Source organism: Labeo rohita, chromosome 7 (assembly GCF_022985175.1).
Source record: "Labeo rohita strain BAU-BD-2019 chromosome 7, IGBB_LRoh.1.0, whole genome shotgun sequence".
Classification (NCBI taxonomy): domain Eukaryota; kingdom Metazoa; phylum Chordata; class Actinopteri; order Cypriniformes; family Cyprinidae; genus Labeo; species Labeo rohita.
Genome location: NC_066875.1, coordinates 8,568,930 through 8,589,120, shown reverse-complemented (window position 1 = coordinate 8,589,120; position 20,191 = coordinate 8,568,930). Strand labels below are relative to the sequence as shown.

The window sequence follows — 20,191 nt, the reverse complement described above, 5'->3', positions numbered from 1 at the left end:
GTAGAAATATTTATTATATTACCAAGTTCAAGAGGTACTGGAATGACTCCGTAATTGCATTGGCATGCCTGTGTTCATGCTGCAGTCATTTAGTCTGCTTGGTTATAGAGTCATTTACACTACACACTTGAGCTGATCTAAACAAATATGGTTGTTTTCTTGGCTAATTCTTTAATGTAAGATTATGAAAGTGAAAGTTACAGTACAAGATACCAGGCATTACGATTATTTCTTCTTCTTTAACACTAGCTGCATATGAACATTTTCATATGTATTGTTTTATTTTCAAACAGCCATTACCATACAGTATATCAATATCACAAACCGGATTATTTGCATTATAACGTGACCATAACTGAAGATATTATTTAGGATTCACACATCCTAGGAAAAACAATAACAAGAACAAGTTTCAGTGCATGTGCAGTCAGACAGAGAGAGTGCTGAGAACTGCTGAGTGCTCACTATAACATCAGCTGCTGAGACGAATCTTTGGACCAAGAATCAATGCCTTCTGATAACAGCTGTACATAGACCTTCCATATCACTCCATCATAGCCACCTATACAACATAAAAATAGAATAGATTTTATAAAAATAGAAAAACTACATAGATATCTTCAGAAAAACATCTACATCTATATATGTTTGCATACATTTTCAATATTAAAGGAGAAGTCCACTTCCAAAACAAAGATTCACATATAATGTAGTCACCCCATTGTCATCGAAGACGTTCATGTCTTTCTTTCTTCAGTCGTAAAGAAATTATGTTTTTTGAAAAAAACATTTCAGGATTTTTCTCCATATAATGGACTGATATGGTGCCCCCATTTTGAACTTCCAAAATGCAGTTTAAATGCAGCTTCAAACGATCCCAGATGCGGTTGTAAACGATCCCAGTCAAGGAAAAAGGGTCTTATCTAGCGAAATGACCGGTTATTTTCATTAAAAAAAAAAAAAAAAAATTTAATTCTTTTTAATCTCAAACGCTCGTCCTGTCTTTCTCTCCCTGAACTCTGTGTATTTTGGCTCAAGACAGTTAGGGTATGTTGAAAAACTCCAATCGTATTTTCTCTCTCAACTTCAAAAATCATTTCAAAATCATCCTACATCGCTGCAAAAGTACTGACACAATCTTTGCAAAGTGAACATCCAAAGAAGATCAAACACCCTTAACAAAAAAAACAGCAATATAGGATAATTTTGAAGTTGAGGGAGAACATGAGATGGGAGTTTTTTTGACATACCCTAACTGTCATGAACCAGAAAAAAACAGTCCAGGTAGAGTAAGACAAGACGAGCGTTTGACATTAAAAAGTATATAAATAATATTATATTTTTGTGAAAATATATTCTTCCTCAGCTGGGATAATTTACAACTGCATTTGGGATCGTTTGAAGCTGCATTTAAACTGCATTTTGGAAGTTCAAAATCTGGGCATCATTAAAGTCCACTATATGGAGAAAAATGCTGAAATGTTTTCCTCAAAAAACATAATTTTTTTACGACTGAAGAAAGAAAGACATGAACATCTTAGATGACAAGGGGGTGAGTACATTATATGTGAATTGTTGTTTTGGAAGTGGACTCCTTTAAAGCTTGTATTATACAACTCATCGCAATCACATTGTTTTTTATAACTGCTGACCTCATTGTCGATGCAGCGGAATTGCCAGGCCCACTTTGTGTTGTAAAGGAAAGGACGGAGGTCAAAGCGGTTGTCATCGGGACTGTAGTTTTCAGCATGGTAAGAGGGTGTTACTGTTGTCATCTTATGTCTGTTGATTGAGTACATCCTAAAGAAATGTTTCACTTTAGTAGCCACCTGCAAAAAAAAAAAAAAAAAAAACCTGTATTCTACTGCTCATAAAATAATATAAATGTAAATATTTAAATAATTTTTAATTAGGCACTGTGAGTACTGTAATGTTTAGGGCATGTTTGACCTGTGAGGGAGAGAAGGTCTCTCTCCATGAGTGAATTAGCTTGCAAAACATGCTGTATGGGCCACACTTTGAGATCTTCCTGAGTCTGCCAATCACGGAGAGCTCGGAGTAGGTCATTCCCATGTCAGCCTTTGGGAAGAGGGCACAGAGACACATGCATAAGGTCTGAGAGCTGTAAAATTATCTCTCTGCATGCACACAGTGATGGAAAAAGTACATAAGGCCACAGCAGCACAGTAAGCATGCCCTTAGAGCAGGGAAGTAACTGATAACATGTAATCTGGATTACGTAATCATGTTCCAAAAATCAAGTACTTGTAATTTGAGTATATTACATTTTATAATGCGCATAATCAGATTACTGTTACTTTTTTATGAATTACATGATTACATATTATTCACACAATGACAGTAAATCATCCATAGTTTATTGATTCTCCAAAATTATTCTTTTTTTATACACTACCAGTCAACATTTTTGAAAAGTAAGATTTGTAATGTTTTTTAAAAGGTCTTTTCTGCTCACCAAGCCTGCATTTATTTAATCTAAACTACAACAAAAGCAGTAATATTGTGAAATATTTTTACCATTTAAAATAACTGCTTTCTATTTAAATATATTTTAAAATATAATTTATTCCTGTGATTGAAGCTCAATTTTCATCGTCATTACTCCAGTTTTCAGTGTCACATGATCCTTCAGAAACCATTATTATATGCTTTGCTGTTCAAGAAACATTTATTATTTATTATTATTATTATTTTATTATTTATTATTATTTAAAACAGTTGAGTAGATTTTTTTCAGAATTATTTGATGAATAGAAAGATCCAAAGATCAGCATTTATCTAAAATAAACAGCTTTTGTAACATTATACACTATACCATTCAAAAGCTTGGAGTCACTATGTATTTATTTTTTATTTTTATATTTGTCTGGGGAATTATATAAAGTAATACTTTTATTTAGCAAGGATGCTTTAAATTGATCAAACGTGTTGGTAAAGATATTTATGTTGCAAAAGATACATTTTCTATTCATCTGAAAACATAACAATTAACATAATAATAACAGCAAATCAGAATATTAGAATGATTTATGAAGAATCATGTAATGATGGGTAATGATGCTAAAAATTAGGTATGAAATCACAGGAATAAATTATATTTTAAAATATATTCAAATAGAAAACAGTTATTTTAAATAGTAAAAATATTTAAAAATGTTACTGTTTTTGCTGTATTTTGGATCAAATAAATACAGGCTTGGTGAGCAGAAGAGACTTCTTTAAAAAACATAAAAAATCCCACTGTTCAAAAACTTTTGATTGGTAGTGTTTTTTTATATATAATATAATATAATATATATAATAAAATATGAATTATATAAAATATTAAGTAAAATAAAAATATCAGAGGAACAACAAGTATTTAAAAAAAAAAAAAAAACATTATTTTGAATTGCTATTTGAGCACTCTGCCAAAGCTGATTCCATCCCTGCCACTGTTTGAAGCCACATTGGCATAAAACACACAATAATCATCTCCAATCCATTATTGTTTATAATTTAATTAATATATGTAACACCAGACACATTTGCACCATCCAGTACATCATGTCTTATGTATAAAACTAGTCATGCACATATCAGGAAATATGTGCGCACAGTAAATATGTGCACACAGTCTGCACACTCTGGACCGTGAATGTGCACTTTTTTATTGGTGTGATTAAAGTGTTAAAGTAAACTAAATGCATTTTTTATTTACAAACATTTAGAATAAATATACCGCATGAAGTCATTGCCTAGAACTAAAACAAATGTCAGAGATTCATGCTGTAGATTGAAATATCAGTAACGGAAGCGATGCTTTTGGGTTATGTTTTCCCATGACATGCTAGATTTTATTGTTTAATGACAATGAGAATTTTATGTGTAATGACAACAAGAATTACTTGTGATTGTGATAATTCTGCTGTGTGGTTTAAATTGCAAAAATCACATGAGTGCAAAGAAAATATTAACTTCACTCAGAAGATGGCTTAGCAAAACACATAGCCTACAGTGCAGGAGTCATATGGCGGTCAAACAGTACATTTTCCAGCTTAAGTATATTTCAGACAGCACTACACAGCCATTGGCACACACAGCTGTGCACAGTACATTGCGCATCCTGTCTCATGACTTAAAAATGTGGTAATATACCCCAAGACCTAATTTTTTGATCAGTTAATGAGGTTGTTGATGGGTTGTTGAGTTAATGAGATGTTTACCTCATCAGTCTGGACAACCTTGCCATCAGTCAGTGGCTCAAGCTCTGCAGTTGGTGGAGCATCCAAAATGCTGAAAACAATCAAGATTGTGTAACTAAATTAATCAGTTGTTTGATCAGCAAACGTGCAACAAAAGGAAGGATTACACACCTTACGAGGGCAGTGAGCTGAAAGCGTTTTACACAGTACTGCAGAAAACACTTCAAGTCCATCTTACTAACACCTCCAATGGGATTGATATCAGCACTGGAGCAGTCGTACTTAGTGAAGTATCCAGTCAAGCTGTAAAGACAAACAATATTTTGTTTTAAGTGACCTACATTACTACTGATAGAGGGAGACTGAAAGAAAGGAACAACATAAAAACACACCTCTCATCCACGTTTGCTGAACCAAGAACTAAGAGACCACCAGGTTTTCCCTGAGCCCACAGACACAGCTGGGCAAAGAGATAGGCCAAAATCATCCTGATACGAGCCTGCAATGGAGTAAACATACACATATGTGCATCATGCACATGTTTCAGATTCAAAAGGATATGTTATAGGATATTTTATATGATCAGAGTGCAATAACAAATTTTAATATACAACGCTTGATTTTAATGTATGTTCAGTATAGGGATGTAACGGTATGAAAATTTCTTATCACGATAATAGCAACCTAAATGATCACGGTTATCAGTATTATCACGGTATTGTTAAAATGTGCTGGAAATGTTCAAAAAGTACTGACACATGAAACATTTCACCAACTTTTGTATTTAAATTAAACAAAAAATAAATAAAATTACTTTGTGTTTGCATAAATACTAAAACAATAATTACCTATAATTTTAAATGACAACATGACTGACAAGTTTATCTCATACGAAATGTTTCATAAAATGGTAAACCTCACATTTTAGCCTTTAAATAAAGAAAAGGGTTAAGTCAAAATGATATTTGATACATGTATTTTATCTGATTCATAAATGTTTCGGTAACATTTTATAATAACGTTCTGTTGTAAGGCATTTACAAGTGATTAGTTAATGATGAACTAATTATTTACAAAACATTCATAAATGATTAATAAGTGATATGCTAACAGTTTGTGTATGTTTTGTTAATACATTTACAAGTGATTAGATAATGATGAACTAATCATTTACAAATCATGACTATACGTTCACAAGTGATTATTAAGTAATATGCTAATGATTTACAAATATGTCGTTATTTATCTTTTAAAAAATAGCATATCATGAAATGATCAAACAGATCCTAAGTAAATTCTTATTAAGTTACCATTTAATATGCTTTTACTTACTTATAAATCATTGAAATGTCAACATTGTATACACAATAAACGTGTCAATTATGAACAAATGATGATCAAACCATTAGTAAATCATCAGTATATAATTTATGTATGCTTTGGTACAGTTGTAAGCTGGTCTGTTAAAAAGCACAAAAATGCAATTATGCTAAAGCTCTTTTTTTTTTTTTTAAAGAATAATAAATTATTTGTTGTCAAGTGAATCAACATGTGTAAATGACTTACAGTTAGGGGATTACAGTGGGTTGTGTTAAACCCTTTCTTTCATCAGCATAGTCTTGGAGTGTGTGGGATCTAGTGATAATGTGAACTAGTTTCACCTTCCACTGAAGATCACATCAGGTGTACAGCGTTAAAATACTCCATGTGTCAGAGAAGACATCTGTCTATAGTCAGCCCTTACATTGCAGTACACGTTTTACTCTAATCATTCGTAGATCTTTCCTACCTGTTACAAATGATCTGTAGGTGTATACAAGGCATTTACAACACTTTCTGCATCCCCTAATTACTGTAACACATGTACAAATTAGAAAAAAAAAAAACATTCTGCTATCCTCACCTATTACAATGAAATGTGTCAATATGTAAATCATCTGCAACTCTTTGTAAAGATGATTAATGTAAGCTGCAAAACAATCACTCTTTGTACAAACTAATTAGGATCTGAAGGAGCACTTGATAATTACAGACAGGTGTGTTTGATCAGTGTTGGAACTAAACTCTGTGGGAAGGTAGGTCTCCAGGAACAGGGTTGAGCTTAAATGTTCCTAAAGTAATTTTAGTTCATGTTTCACTGACGAGTGTGACAGTGATCTTAAAATGTCATATACCCATAGATATTTCTTTGAACATATTTCGGAAAAGCAAAAGCGTTCAGTATTCAAACTGGAGTTTGCAAGGGCACCTTAGGTGGTCTGTAAAAAAATTAAGTGAAAAACATAAGTCTGTCAAAGTAAACATGTTAATAGATTTTGATGTTAAGATGTTTAATGCAATGATTTTTAATACATTTATAAAATGTTGATATTATTACCATTTCATTTTGCTGATCATCACAAAACTAATCATTATTATTTGATTCTTTTGCCTAGTTTTGACAGTAAGAAATAAAATAAAATAAAATAAATATGCACATATAATTTGAGAATATATGTATTTATTTATTTACAACAACTAATACAGTATTTATTGTAAAAAGCACTATTCAAATCAATTGGAATTGAGCAGAAAATGTTTCTCCTTAGGCTTATACTTGCTTATACTGGTTTATACTTTTCTAGGCCACTGATACAACTAGGGCCTTGTGTGATTTTACATTATCATAGCAGTCAAACTGCTATTTTTTGTTCTTTGCAAACTTTTTTTAAGTAGTTAAATTATTTTAAGACATTATACCTCTTTCAAAGCTGTAACATAATGTGTGTCTAACAGTCTTAAATAGGTTCTAATCAAGCATTACAATCTAAAGCACAAGCGATTTCCTGGAAAGAGTAGCATAATGTTACTGTGTTAGTTATGTTTAAGAATAGTGAAGGCAGGACCCAAACTCAGCAAATTTGCAGGTTGGGGTGACTAACTGCAATATTCTTCTGTGAAAATTGTGGTGGTTGTGTTACAATGCAAGCAAACAGCATATTAAATAAGTCAGCAAATTAGCATCACTTTGGCAGAAACTGCTTTCTCAAGCCCGCGCTTTTGTGATGTCATGGGTCATGTAAGAACCATTTTAAATAAATGATCAACTTCTAAGTCATATCAAAATAGCCACCAGACACAACATGTGTATTGCTCATTCATGTGATGTTATTGCGTAACTGTGTACTTTAACCAAAGTATTTTTGCTTAAAAAAATGAATACATGTTCATTGCAGAAAATATGCTACAAGTTCCTAATAAAATATGTCTATGATGGGTACCTGGACGTTTTGCAGTGCCAGGTTCTCTCTGGCACTTCCTCCGTTAGCACGAAACTGAGGCCACTTCCCCATGACCATAGAGAAGATTCCCAGCATGCCTTTTACTGCCATGTCAATATTGATATTTAGGTGATTGCTGGAATGAGAACAGATGTAAATCATAATTAAAAATGTTAATTAAAAAAAGTTTTAAAAAAAAAAAAAAAAAAAGTATGTATATATGCAGGTGCATCTCAATAAATTACAATGTCATGGAAAAGTTAATTTATTTCAGTAATTCAACTCAAATTGTGAAACTTGTGTATTAAATAAATTCAGTGCGCACAGACTGAAGTAGTTTAAGTCTTTGGTTCTTTTAATTGTAATGATTTTGCCTTACATTTAACAAAAACCCACCAATTCACTATCTTAACTAATTAGAATATGGTGACATGCCAATCAGCTAATCAACTCAAAACACCTGCAAAGGTTTTCTGAGCCTTAAAAATGGTCTCTCAGTTTGGTTCACTAGGCTACACAATCATGGGGAAGACTGCTGAACTGACAGTTGTCCAGAAGACAATCATTGACACCCTTCACAAGGAGGGTAAGCCACAAACATTCATTGCCAAAGAAGCTGGCTGTTCACAGAGTGCTGTATCCAAGCATGTTGACAGAAAGTTGAGTGGAAGGAAAAAGTGTGGAAGAAAAAGATGCACAACCAACCGAAAGAACTGCAGCCTTGAGAGGCTTGTCAAGCAAAATCGATTCAAGAATTTGGGTGAACTTCACAAGGAATGGACTGAGGCTGAGCCACCACACACACAGACGTGTCAAGGAATTTGGCTACAGTTGTCATATTCCTCTTGTTAAGCCACTCCTGAACCACAGACAACGTCAGAGGCGTCTTACCTGGGCTAAGCAAAAGTGGTCCAAAGTCCTCTTTTCAGATGAGAGCAAGTTTTGTATTTAATTTGGAAACTAAGGGCCTAGAGTCTGGAGGAAGGGTGGAGAAGCTCATAGCCCAAGTTGCTGAAGTCCAGTGTTAAGTTTCCACAGTCTGTGATGATTTGGGGTGCAATGTCATCTGCTGGTGTTGGTCCACTGTTTTTTGAAAACCAAAGTCACTGCACCCGTTGACCAAGAAATTTTAGAGCACTTCTTGCTTCCTTCTGCTGACCATTTTAAAGATGCTAATTTCATTTTCCAGCAGGATCTGGCACCTGCCCACACTGCCAAAAGCACCAAAAGTTGGTTAAATGACCATGGTGCTGGTGTGCTTGACTGGCCAGCAAACTCACCAGACCTGAACCCCATAGAGAATCTATGGGCTATTGACAAGAGGAAAATGAAAAACAAGAGACCAAAAAATGCAGATGAGCTGAAGGCCACTGTCAAAAAAACCTGGGCTTCCATACCACCTCATCAGTGCCACAGACTGATCACCTCCATGCCACGCTCAATTGAGGCCGTAATTAAAGCAAAAGGTACTGAGTACATATACAGTAAATGAACATACTTTCCAGAAGGACAACAATTCACTAAAAATGTTTTTTTTTTTTTATTGGTCTTAAAAAGTATTCTAATTTGTTGAGATAGTGAATTGGTGGGTTTTTGTTAAATGTGAGGCAAAATCATCACAATTAAAAGAACCGAAGACTTAAACTACTTCAGTCTGTGTGCACTGAATTTATTTAATACAAGAGTTTCACAATTTGAGTTGAATTACTGAAATAAATTAACTTTTCCACGACATTCTAATTTATTAAGATGCATCAGTATATATTCACAAGTATATTACTTGTAAAACAATACAGTAGTATTGTGGGATATTATTACAATTACATTATAATATAATAGTTATAATAATAACTATTATTATTATCATTATTATTATTCATGTGATGGAAAAACTGAATTTTCAGCAGCCATTACTCCAGTCTTCAGTGTCACATGATCCATCAGAAATCATTTTAATATGCTGATTTGGAGCTCAATTATCAATTATTATTGTTGTTCAATTATTTATTACGGTTCTTATTATCGTCCACATTGCAAACAGTTTTGCTGCTAAATATTTTTATGGAAACTCTGATCAATCATTTGCAGGATTCTTTAATGAACACTTCAAAACAACATTTATTTGATATAGGAATCTTTTGTAATATTATAAATGTCTTTAATGTCACTTTTAAAGCATCCTTGCTCAAAGTAGTAATTAAATTTATTTTCAAAAATTCAAAATTTTTGAATGATAATATATCACAGTATCCACAATAATATTATACAATACATAACACACCAAATCAGCCTATAAGAATGATTTCTGAAGTATCATGTGACACTGAAGACTGACAGGTTTGCATCACAGAAATAAATTACTTAAAATAAACAGCATTTCTTTTGAACGGCAATAATATTTCACAATATTACTGTTTTTTATGTAGTTTCCATCAAATAAATGCAGCCTTGTGAGTACCAGAGACTTCCTTTAATAAAAAAATAAATAAAATAAATAAATAACTTAAAAGATCTTAATTATTCCAAACTTTTGAGTAGACACCATGTCATCCACTAACCTGCCGATCTGAGAAGCAAGGTCTTTGGCTCTGTTGCGGGTATCCTCAGATGAGTTTTCACTAGCCATGTAGCATGTAGTAAAGAGGCGTCCACACAGCTCACGTGGGTCCTCAGGCCTGTAGGACGAATCACTGACCACCCGCTGCACATCCTCCAGCACCTGAGAATCTGAGAAACAATGGGAAACATGTTTAGAAGGTAGTTGGTTCTTATGTTCTGATGAGCTATTTTGTTTGTGTTTTGGACTTACTGCCATCTTTGACAGCTTGGCAGATTTGCACGCACATGGAGTACACAATACAGGCAGTAGATGAACTGTCCACACCACCACTAAGGGGAAGAAGGAAACCAGCCTGAAAATAACAAAACACAAAATCTCATTAGCTAAAGATGTCCTATATCTTCACATTCATGACTATAAGCATAAACATGTTAATAAAAACATTACCTAAGAAGACTGGTAAGAAAATAAGCACCAAATTTTATTAAATTAAACAAATTCAGCACAATATAAACATTCATTTTTACATGCACAATAGAATAAAAAAAACACACCTGTCCACTCCTTCTTAAGTAGTCCCATAACCAACAGGCAGGACCAAGACTGAAATAATACCCAAAATAGGCTTGTAATAACTGATTTTATAAATGCCACACCAATAAAACATCATTTATAATACCTAAAAGTGCATATATTTGCAAACTGATTTACTATATATAGTTGTAAAGATTATTATGTGGGTATTACACTTCTCCCTTCCCACTCTTTCTCCTCATTACATCTGAATCTTTATTTCCAAACTGAGATGAAAGAGGCAGGAATAAATTAGTGTCACAAGGTATTTCTAAACTTCTAAAGTAACAAACATAGACTCACTGGACCAGAACGCTAAATAGGCATGTTGCAGTAAATTTTAAATCACTTGGTATCAATAAGTCTGGGTGAACTGGCTGCTCTTTAAGTCATAATTGGGTTTAAGGGCTGGATGTTTACACAAATGGGGGATCTATTTGGGGGTGCATTACTGTACAGCTCCACTAGAGAGCAGCAAAACATATCAGTTGCTGCAATACGAAAATAAAAATGTCAATCACAAGTCAAAATGCTTCTACTTTGTATTGTTGCTTTGTAATATAAAATCTGTAATTGTAACAAAAACAGTCTTCTGCATTTGTACCCCACTATGTGTGTACACATACTTTGGTATTTAAATGAAATTAAAATTTGCTTAAAATTTAATTACCCTCAGGCCATCCAAGATGAGTTTGTTTCTTCACTGGAACAGATTTGGAGAAGTTTTGCATTACATTACTTGCTTACAGTGGATCCTCTGCAGTGAATGGGTGCTGTCAGAATGAGCGTCCAAACAGATGATAAAACCATAATATGGTTTAATGGAACCATAATAACCATAATAATATAATAATAATCTACAAGTAATCCACACAACTCTAGTCTATCAATTAATCCATGTCCTGTGAAGCATAAAGCTGTTTGTCTGTATTAAACAAATTATGTTTTTAACTTTTAAAACCGTTGCTTTTTGCTAAAATACGAGTCCTCTATCTGTAATATTGTGTATATCTCAATTTGGAGAGAACATTTATACAGATAAAGCATTGTGTACAAGCTAAAACTGTCCAAAATCGTTCTAAATAAATATGTTGGTGGATTTTGATGCGAGGGGGATGGACCTTTTTATCGGAGGAAGTGTCATCATGGAGTAGGCTTAAAGGAGAGGTTCACTTCCAGAACAAACATTCACAGATAATTTACTCACCCCCTTGTCATCCAAGATGTTCATGTCTTTCTTTCTTCATTCGGTAAGAAATTATGTTTCTTGAGGAAAAAAAATCAGGAATTTTCTCCATATAGTGGACTTCAAGGGTGCCTCCAAGTTTGAATTTCCAAAATGCAGTTTATGCAGCTTCAAATGGCTCTACACGATCCCAGCCGAGGAAGAAGGGTCTTATCGAGCAAAATGATCTGTCATTTTCGAAACAAATTGACAATTTATATACTTTTTAAACCTCAAACGCTCATCTTGTCTAAGTTGGCGTGAACTCTTTTTTTCAGGTTCAATAAGGTCAAGACAGTTAGGGTATGTCAAAAAACTCCCATCTTGTTTTCTTCCCCAACTTCAGAATTGTCCTGCATCGCTGCAGAAGTACCTACCCAGTGTTTAATATGCTGAGATCATCAAATGCCCTTTACAAAAAAAAATGGTAAAACAATGATGTAAGACGATTTTGACGCTGAAGAAGAAAACAAGACAGGAGTTTTTCGACTTAACTGTATTGACCCAGATTACAAAGACTACACATGCGCATTGCAGAGACGGGACAAGACAAGCATTTGAGGTTAAAAAGTATATAAATTGTCAATTTGTTTAGAAAATGACGCATTGTTTCGCTAGGTAAGACCCTTCTTCCTCGGCTAGGATCATTTATAGTCCTTTGAAGCTGCATTTAAACTGCATTTTTGGAACTTGGGGGTAACACTGAAGTCCACTATATGGAAAAAATATTCCTGAAATGTTTTTCTCAAGAAACATAAATTCTTCATCTGTACATTTTTGTTCTGGAGGTGGACTTCTCCTTTAAACAATTTAAAGTAAATACCTTAATGGTGGATTTGTTTATTACAAACATGCAGATTTTACCTACACAAGGTATTATTTGATAGATTGGAACTGTGTGGATTACTGTAATTTTTTTATCAGCTGTCTGCATTCTGACGGCACCCATGCACTGATGGTGAGCAAGAGATGTAATGCTAATTTCCTTAAATCTGTTATAATAAAGAAACAAACTCATCTACATCTTGGAAGCCCTGAGATTAAACTGTCAGCAATTTTTTTTTATTTTTGGTGAGCTATTCCTTTAAATGTATACAGCTAGGTTATGTGTAGGTTCTTTTTTCCGTTAAAGTTACCTGATCTCTTCTTCTGGACTGTGGAAAATCCACTCCTCAGGCTGATGTGTGGGCAGACACCTGTCATCACAGTCAGACAGAGAGAAGTCCGTTTTGATCCTCTGAAAAGGTTTGTGCTCATATTCCTGTGTAGTAACAAATATATTTAAAGTATTGTTTGTCACTTTAAACTCTGATGTCTTTTAATGTTTCTCACCATGTGTGGGTGACACCTCTCTCCTCGATAGCTGCGAACATCTTCCAGATCAAGAGTGGCTGTGACAACTTCCTGCAATCCAAAATAATTTAATAGCTCAAACTGAAATCTTAGCATGTTAAACACAGTCACTTGGGTGAATTTCAGTAGTCAAGTAAGTGTGAATTGGCACATACTACATCCTCGAGTGAGAACTGCGCTCCTCTGGCAACAACATCTCCATTGATGGCAATCATAGCACACCCGTCATAGTACAGACAGTCTCCATCACAGCCCTTCTGATTGGCAAACAGATAGATCCCTCCACTCTGAAACAAACAAATTCTATATATAAGACTCACTGTCAACACTATCTTTACAAAAGACACTTGAAATTGGATTCATTAATATATACCTTAAAAATGTAATAATTAAGATAAAAAAATCTGGAAATAAAATATATTTAATAATTAAGATTTGTAATGTTTTTGAAAGAAGTCTCTTATTCACACCAAGGCTGTAGCCTATTTATTTGATTATAAATACAGTGCTAACAGCAATATTGTAAAATTTTAATATAATTTAAAATAATGATTTAAATCATACAGCATTATTAATCTGAACTGTTTACCTTAGTGGTGGCAGATTTGACCAGATTGACCCTGTAGTCAGCCTTACGAAGCTCATGGTAGCTTGCTGAAGAATTGGTAAAGATCTCAATACCATCTAATCCCATGTCAACATGTGGACTAAAGAAAGAAGTATTTAAAAAAAAAATCACTTTCTCAAACAAAAGCAATTATGAAACTATATGTGCATCCCTCATGTTTCATTTTACCAGATTATAACATAAAAAGTCTGAATGTTCTCTGCAGGAGATTAGGAAAGGATTTAAGGAACAGCCTAGTAAGAATCCACTGAAAAACAATAATGTGCCATTCATATAGTAATGATAAGATCGTTATTTACAGAGCATTACCTCCTGGGGTTCCACAACTCAGCACAAATCTCACTCCCTATGCAGGTATCTTTGGTGGACAGCACCCCATCTCCAAATGGCACTGTGGTCTATCAGGACAGATGTGATTATTATTTTTGCCAAGGGATTATTATTTATGCCTGAGATAAGCTGAATAAGTAAGCTTTCCAATGATGTATGGTTTGTTAGAATAGGATAGGGTGCAAAAAAAAAAAAAAAAATCAAAATATTGAGAAAATCGCCTTTAAAGTTGTCTAAATGAAGTTCTTAGCAATGCATATTTGTAATCAAAAATTAAGTTTTGATATATTTACAGTGGGAATTTTACGAAATATCTTCATGGAATATTTACTTAATTTCCTAATGTTTTTTGGCATGAAAGGAAAAATTAATCATTTTGACCCATACAATGTATTTTGGCTACTATATATATATATATATATATATATATATATATATATATATATATATATATATATAGACATATATCTATCTATCTATCTATCTATCTATATATATATATATATATATATATATACACATACATACATAGATATAGATAAAGATATGGGGGTCATTCCACAAAATCGGTGCCTTTTCCACTTGGAAAAATTGAAAAATAAAATAAGTTTAATCAATATTTTCTAAATATCTATGAAATGAAGACACCTTATTCTATTGTGCCATCTCAGGCTATGTAATTTATTATTATATGACTATTTTTCTACCTCATGTTTTGGTATTTTTGTCAATCCTGTTACCAACACAAGCGTTACTAGACACTGCAGTTTAATTAGAACTCATATGCTACCAAATTATACTATTATACTATTCTACTGGGGACTCTACCAGGGGTGACCTTTAAAATGTTTGAATTTTACACAGACAATCTTCAAAAACAGGGTCAGACCTAATCCATGTCATCCCTGTTACCCACATGTCAAAACTTGTTACTCTAAAAAGTTAAAAACAAATGATTTCAAACTAATTTGCTAATTGCTAGCTAATAGTCAAGTTCACAGAAGCACATATTGTACCCATAAATCATCAAACCATCAAAAATAAATAATCAAAAATGCATACTTTTGACACTGCTTAACAATGAGACTATATTTAGAACAATATGCAAATGTGATTTTTATATCATTTTGCAAATTAAAAGAAAAAGAACAATTATAGTGAGGGACAGGCCAAAAACTTTACCCTTACCAGCATAAATACTATTTAAATTATTTAAAATAATATTTAATTTACTTTTTAATGTAATACTGATAAAAGAATACATAGTACTGAAATTGCACATTTACAGTGCCCTCCACTAATATTGGCACCCTAGGTAAATATGAGCAAAGACGGCTATGAAAATAATTCTGCTTTTTTTATCTTTATGATCTTACATTCAAAAAATTCACAAAATGCTAACCTTTCACTGAAGTAAAACAATTAAAAGTGGGGGGAAACTTACATTATGAAATAAATGTTTTTCTCATATGCATGTTGGGCACAATTATTGGCACCCTTAGAAATTATAATGAGTAAAATATCTCTGAAGTATATTCCCATTCATATTTGCATTTATTTAGCACACTAGAATGACTAGGAGTATGATACTGTCCAGCAATAACTTCCTGTTTCACAGGATTATAAACATGAGGAGCACAAAGGCCAAATTTCCTTAATCATCCATCACAAGGAATAAAACCAAATAATATAGTTCTGATGTGCAGAACAAGATTGTTGAGCTTCACAGAATAGAAAGTGGCTGTAAGTAAAGTAAGCTGTAAATCCCAATTTCCATCATTAGGACAATAATTAAGAATTCCAATCAACTAAAGATGTTACAAATCTGCCTGGAAAAGAATGTGTGTCTATATCATCCTAATGCATGGTGAGGAGGAGAGTTTAAGTGTCCAAAGACTCTCCAAGGATCACAGTAGGAGAATTGCAGAGATTAGTTAAGTCTTGGGGTCAAAAGACTAAAAAAAAATTCAAACAGCCCCTACATCACCACATGTTGTTCAGGAGGGTTTTAAGAAAAATCCTCCTTGCTCATCCAAAAACAAACTCCAGCATGTTCAATTGTCAGACACAACTTGAATTTCAAATGGGAATGGCTTCTGTGGTCAGATGAAACTAAAAAAAGAGCTTTCTGGCAGCAAACACTCAAGATAGGTTTGGTACAAAAAGTACCCCATGCCCACGGTTAAATATACTGCTGGATCTTTAATGTTGTGGACTTATTTTCCTGCCAGAGGTCCTGGACATCTTGTTCAGATACATGGCATTATGGATTCTAGCAAACACCAACAGATAAAAAATGTAAACCTGACTGCATCTGTTAGACGTTCTATAATGAGCTGTGGTTGGATCTTCCATCAGGACAGTGATCCAAATCAAATATCAAAATTAACACAAAAATGTGTCACTGAGCATAAAATGAAGCTTCTGCCATGGCCCTCCCAGTTGCCTAACCTCAACCCTATAGAAAATGCGTGAGGTGAACTGAAGAGAAGAAGCACCAGCATGAAGCTGGGAAACTAAAGGATCTGAAGAGTTTCTGTATGAAGGAATAGTCTCTGATCTCTTGTCAGGTGTTCTCCAAACTCTTCAGGCATTAAAGGAGAAAACTCAGAGCTGTCATCCTGAATAAAGGACGATGCAGTAATTGGGTGCCAATAATTGTGGTCAACATGAACTACAGAAAAACATTTATTTCATAATGAGATTTTCTCCCTGCTTTCCATGGTTTTACTTCAATGAAAGATTAGCATTTTGTGAATTTTTTGAATGTAAGATCATAAAGATAAACAAAGCAGAATTATTTTCATAGCCGTCTTTGCTCATATTTACCAAGGGTGCCAATATTAGTGGAGGGCACTGTATTTGTGGTTATATTAAATCTATGTTTGATTATTTCTTAATTTCCGAGGGACACAAAAGAATATATATATGTGTGTGTGTGTGTTTGCTTAATATATGTAGAAATCATGATACTTTTTTTTTTTAATTTATTGATGAATTGAACATTCACAAGAACAACACTGAATAGAATAATACAGAATAATTAAACTTTGTAATTAGGTAATACAAGATAATACTATTTTACCTGCCCCGTCACATCTTGGATCATTCTGGGTAAAAAGTACTCCTCAACATGTCTGCAAGGAAATTCATTACATATGAGATTTATTCATATGACTAACTATTATAGACTTTGCTAGGCAAATGACCACAAGATTTAACCAATATATCATGGAATATACCTGGGTCGACTCCAAGGTGAAAACCATCGAAATTCCCTGTTGTTACCGTAATTAGCCAACAGCATTTTAGGACGAATTAACAGTATCTTTCTGCCAGACATAAAAACAGATACATATTTTTTTTAGAATATTTTCATAATGCAAATGCTTTCTAATACTGCACTAGTAAAAACTTACTTGTTCAAGAAAATGACTCTGCAGTTGTAACGAACATTGTGATGCATAACAGGCCTGTAGAAAGATCACTTGAAAGTAAAACCATAAAACAATGACAACAACACTTTTTTTTTTTTTACTTTTTAAACAAAATCACCTACATTCCCACATCACAGATGATGTCTTGGGTCAAAGGAGATTCCAAGAGCGACTTCAGAACCTGGAAACAATGAAGTAGGGTGTCTGACTCATAGAAATGGTCTGCACAGCCGTACCCACTGATGTTTATGAAATATTTGTAAAAGAACACAAAATACAGTATTGTTAGTTATCACAATTTACTGAATTACTATCCAACATTGAATTTTAGTCGGGTTACTTTATGTGTGTTTTCTATTTAAATATAATTTAATACGTAATTTTGTTCTCAGTTGTAATCAATTACAATTGGTATGCAATTATTAATAATGGTTCTTTTTATTTTTCTGATTTTATTTCCAAAATACATACATAATATGTAGAATGCTTGCACATGAAATTTGTGTTGATACAAATGCGTGCAATACAATTTTAATTTAAAAACATCATGATCATATGCCAATACACTGCATGTCTTTTTCAAATGTACAACTGCATCATACATTCGTTAAATATCTACAGTCTGTGGGTGACAATATTACCAGATTTCTAGCTCTGGTCCCAGTCTGTACTTGGCTCCTTTCTGTTTGGCAATTTCAATACCTGTTTTGGAGAATACAGTTGATCTAAAACGAGGCGAGGTCACTTTAAGATTACAAGACCTTTAGTACTATTAGTTACTACTACTGGTAACAAATTGCAAGTGAAGAATCAAAACTTACTTTTAAGTATTCTTGTCAAGTTGCCTTCAAAATCCAGTGCCCACTGATTTAAGCAGCAAGTCGCTAATGTAACCTTGCGTCCCATTTTGCACCGCTACAAATTATTTATAATGTATCAACACAACTCTTCACCTGACAGAAGTCCTGCAGCAGTACTCAAAACTTTTATTTACTGTAGTTCCATTTCCGGTCTGCACGATTCTGCACTTCAAAATAAAAGTATTATTTTAGCGAAAGGAAAGCTTTTTTTTTTTTTTTAAAAAAAAAAAAAAAAAAAAAAAAAAAGAAAACTGTTATAAAACATAGTTTATATTAAACACAATTTACAGTAAATACTGTACTTTCGAACAAATATTGATGTTAAACAACATGCAGTCTGTTCTATTATAAACTACCAACACCAAAATACAACAAAAGCAGTAATATTGCGAAATATTTTTACTATTTAAAATAACTGCGTTCTGTTTGAATATATTTTAAAATGTAATTTATTTCTGTGATTTGATTTCAAAGCTGATTTTTCAGAATCATTACTCCAGTCTTTAGTGTCACTTGATCCTGCAAAAATCCTTCTAATGTTCTGATTTGCTGCTCAAAAACATTTATTATTAATATTTTGTTGAAAACAGCTGAGTAGAATTTTTCAAGTTTCTCTGATGAATAGAAAGTTGAGAAGAACAGCATTTATGTGAAATAGAAATCTTCTGTTATAAATGTCTTTATCATGACTTTTGATATATATTTTTTTAATAGTATATTGTATATTGTTCTAATTGTTGATACTGTTTTATTATTATTATTATTATTATTATTATTATTATTATTATTATTATTATTTCAGATATATGCTGATCTTTGGCTCTTTCTATTCATCAAAGGATCCCGAAAAAAAAAGGTACTCGACTGTTTTAAATATTAATGATGATGATGATGACGATAATAATAATAATAATAACAATAACAATTATAACAACAACAACAATAATAATAATAAATGTTTTTTTGAACAGCAAATCAGCATATAAGAATGATTCCTGAAGGATAAAGTGACACTGAAGATTGGAGTAATGATTCTGAAAAATCAGCTTTGATCGCATGAATAAATTACATTTTAAAATTTCAAATAGAATAGCAGTTATTTTACGTTATAGTAAAAATATTTCACAAAATTATCCTACTGCTTTTGCTGTATTATGGATTAAATAAATGCAGGCCTGGTGAGCAGAAGAGACTTCTTTTTTAAAAAAAAAAAAAAAATCTTACTGTTCAAAAACGTTTGACTGGTAGTGCAGCCTGAGCCTATTTAAAGTTTTAAATAATCTGTCTGTAATAATAAACACATAAATAAATTGCTTTTTCGATATTAAAAATTCTAGAATTTAAAATAAATTAATAATGCATCAGTAATACATGCAATTACACACTTTTTATAAGATGCTATTTACGTTCCAGTGTTTCTTTTAATGTTTCTTTTATGTTTTTAATGGCAATTATACACTGATTAGTAGCTTTTAATAATAAGTGAGGTGTATACTAATTTGCCAGAGGACCAAATAAAGCTTTTACTTCTGCTTATGAAAAGGCTGACCTTTTGATTCCAGTAAATTCTTTGATAAATTCCTTACTGTAGTTGTCATTTCCAACGCTCTAATGTACCTGCGTAAATGTGGTGCAGATGGATGCCCTTGACGAAGTCAGCAGGACCCATGGGCTGAGCTCATCAGGCGCTCATGGCTTCAGGTCTGGGCTTTCCAATCACTGAAACGAGTATGTATTATGTCTCTCTCTGATTGGATGTA

At 33.0% G+C, this 20,191-nt stretch overlaps 1 protein-coding gene across 1 annotated transcript; it reads right to left on the bottom strand.

The window, feature by feature from the left end:
- Positions 1-79: 79 nt before the first annotated feature.
- nadsyn1 (NAD synthetase 1) lies at positions 80-20,007 on the bottom strand. The gene is made up of 22 exons (XM_051113802.1): positions 19,981-20,007; positions 18,393-18,598; positions 18,213-18,273; positions 17,694-17,810; positions 17,554-17,607; positions 17,377-17,466; positions 17,220-17,271; positions 14,114-14,202; positions 13,766-13,883; positions 13,332-13,463; positions 13,156-13,227; positions 12,960-13,084; positions 10,580-10,628; positions 10,275-10,377; positions 10,024-10,192; positions 7,466-7,601; positions 4,598-4,704; positions 4,377-4,508; positions 4,227-4,296; positions 1,951-2,079; positions 1,653-1,829; positions 80-562 (listed from the first exon to the last, which is right to left on the bottom strand). The coding sequence occupies exons 2-22, from the start codon at positions 18,475-18,477 to the stop codon at positions 545-547; spliced, it is 2,085 nt and encodes a 694-aa protein (XP_050969759.1). The 5' UTR covers positions 18,478-18,598; positions 19,981-20,007; the 3' UTR covers positions 80-544.
- Between the last annotated feature and the right edge of the window lie 184 nt (positions 20,008-20,191).

What these genes read in the sequence shown, in the direction of transcription:
- nadsyn1 (XM_051113802.1), bottom strand. Translation starts at nt 18,477, where the DNA reads ATGGGACGCAAGGTTACATTAGCGACTTGCTGCTTAAATCAGTGGGCA. An exon ending in GAGTTGTGGAACCCCAGGAG is followed by an intron (nt 13,884 to 14,113) that starts GTAATGCTCTGT and finishes TTCTTTCTTTAG; the next exon opens with TCCACATGTTGACATGGGAT. An exon ending in TGGCACTGCAAAACGTCCAG is followed by an intron (nt 4,705 to 7,465) that starts GTACCCATCATA and finishes ACTCCATTGCAG; the next exon opens with GCTCGTATCAGGATGATTTT.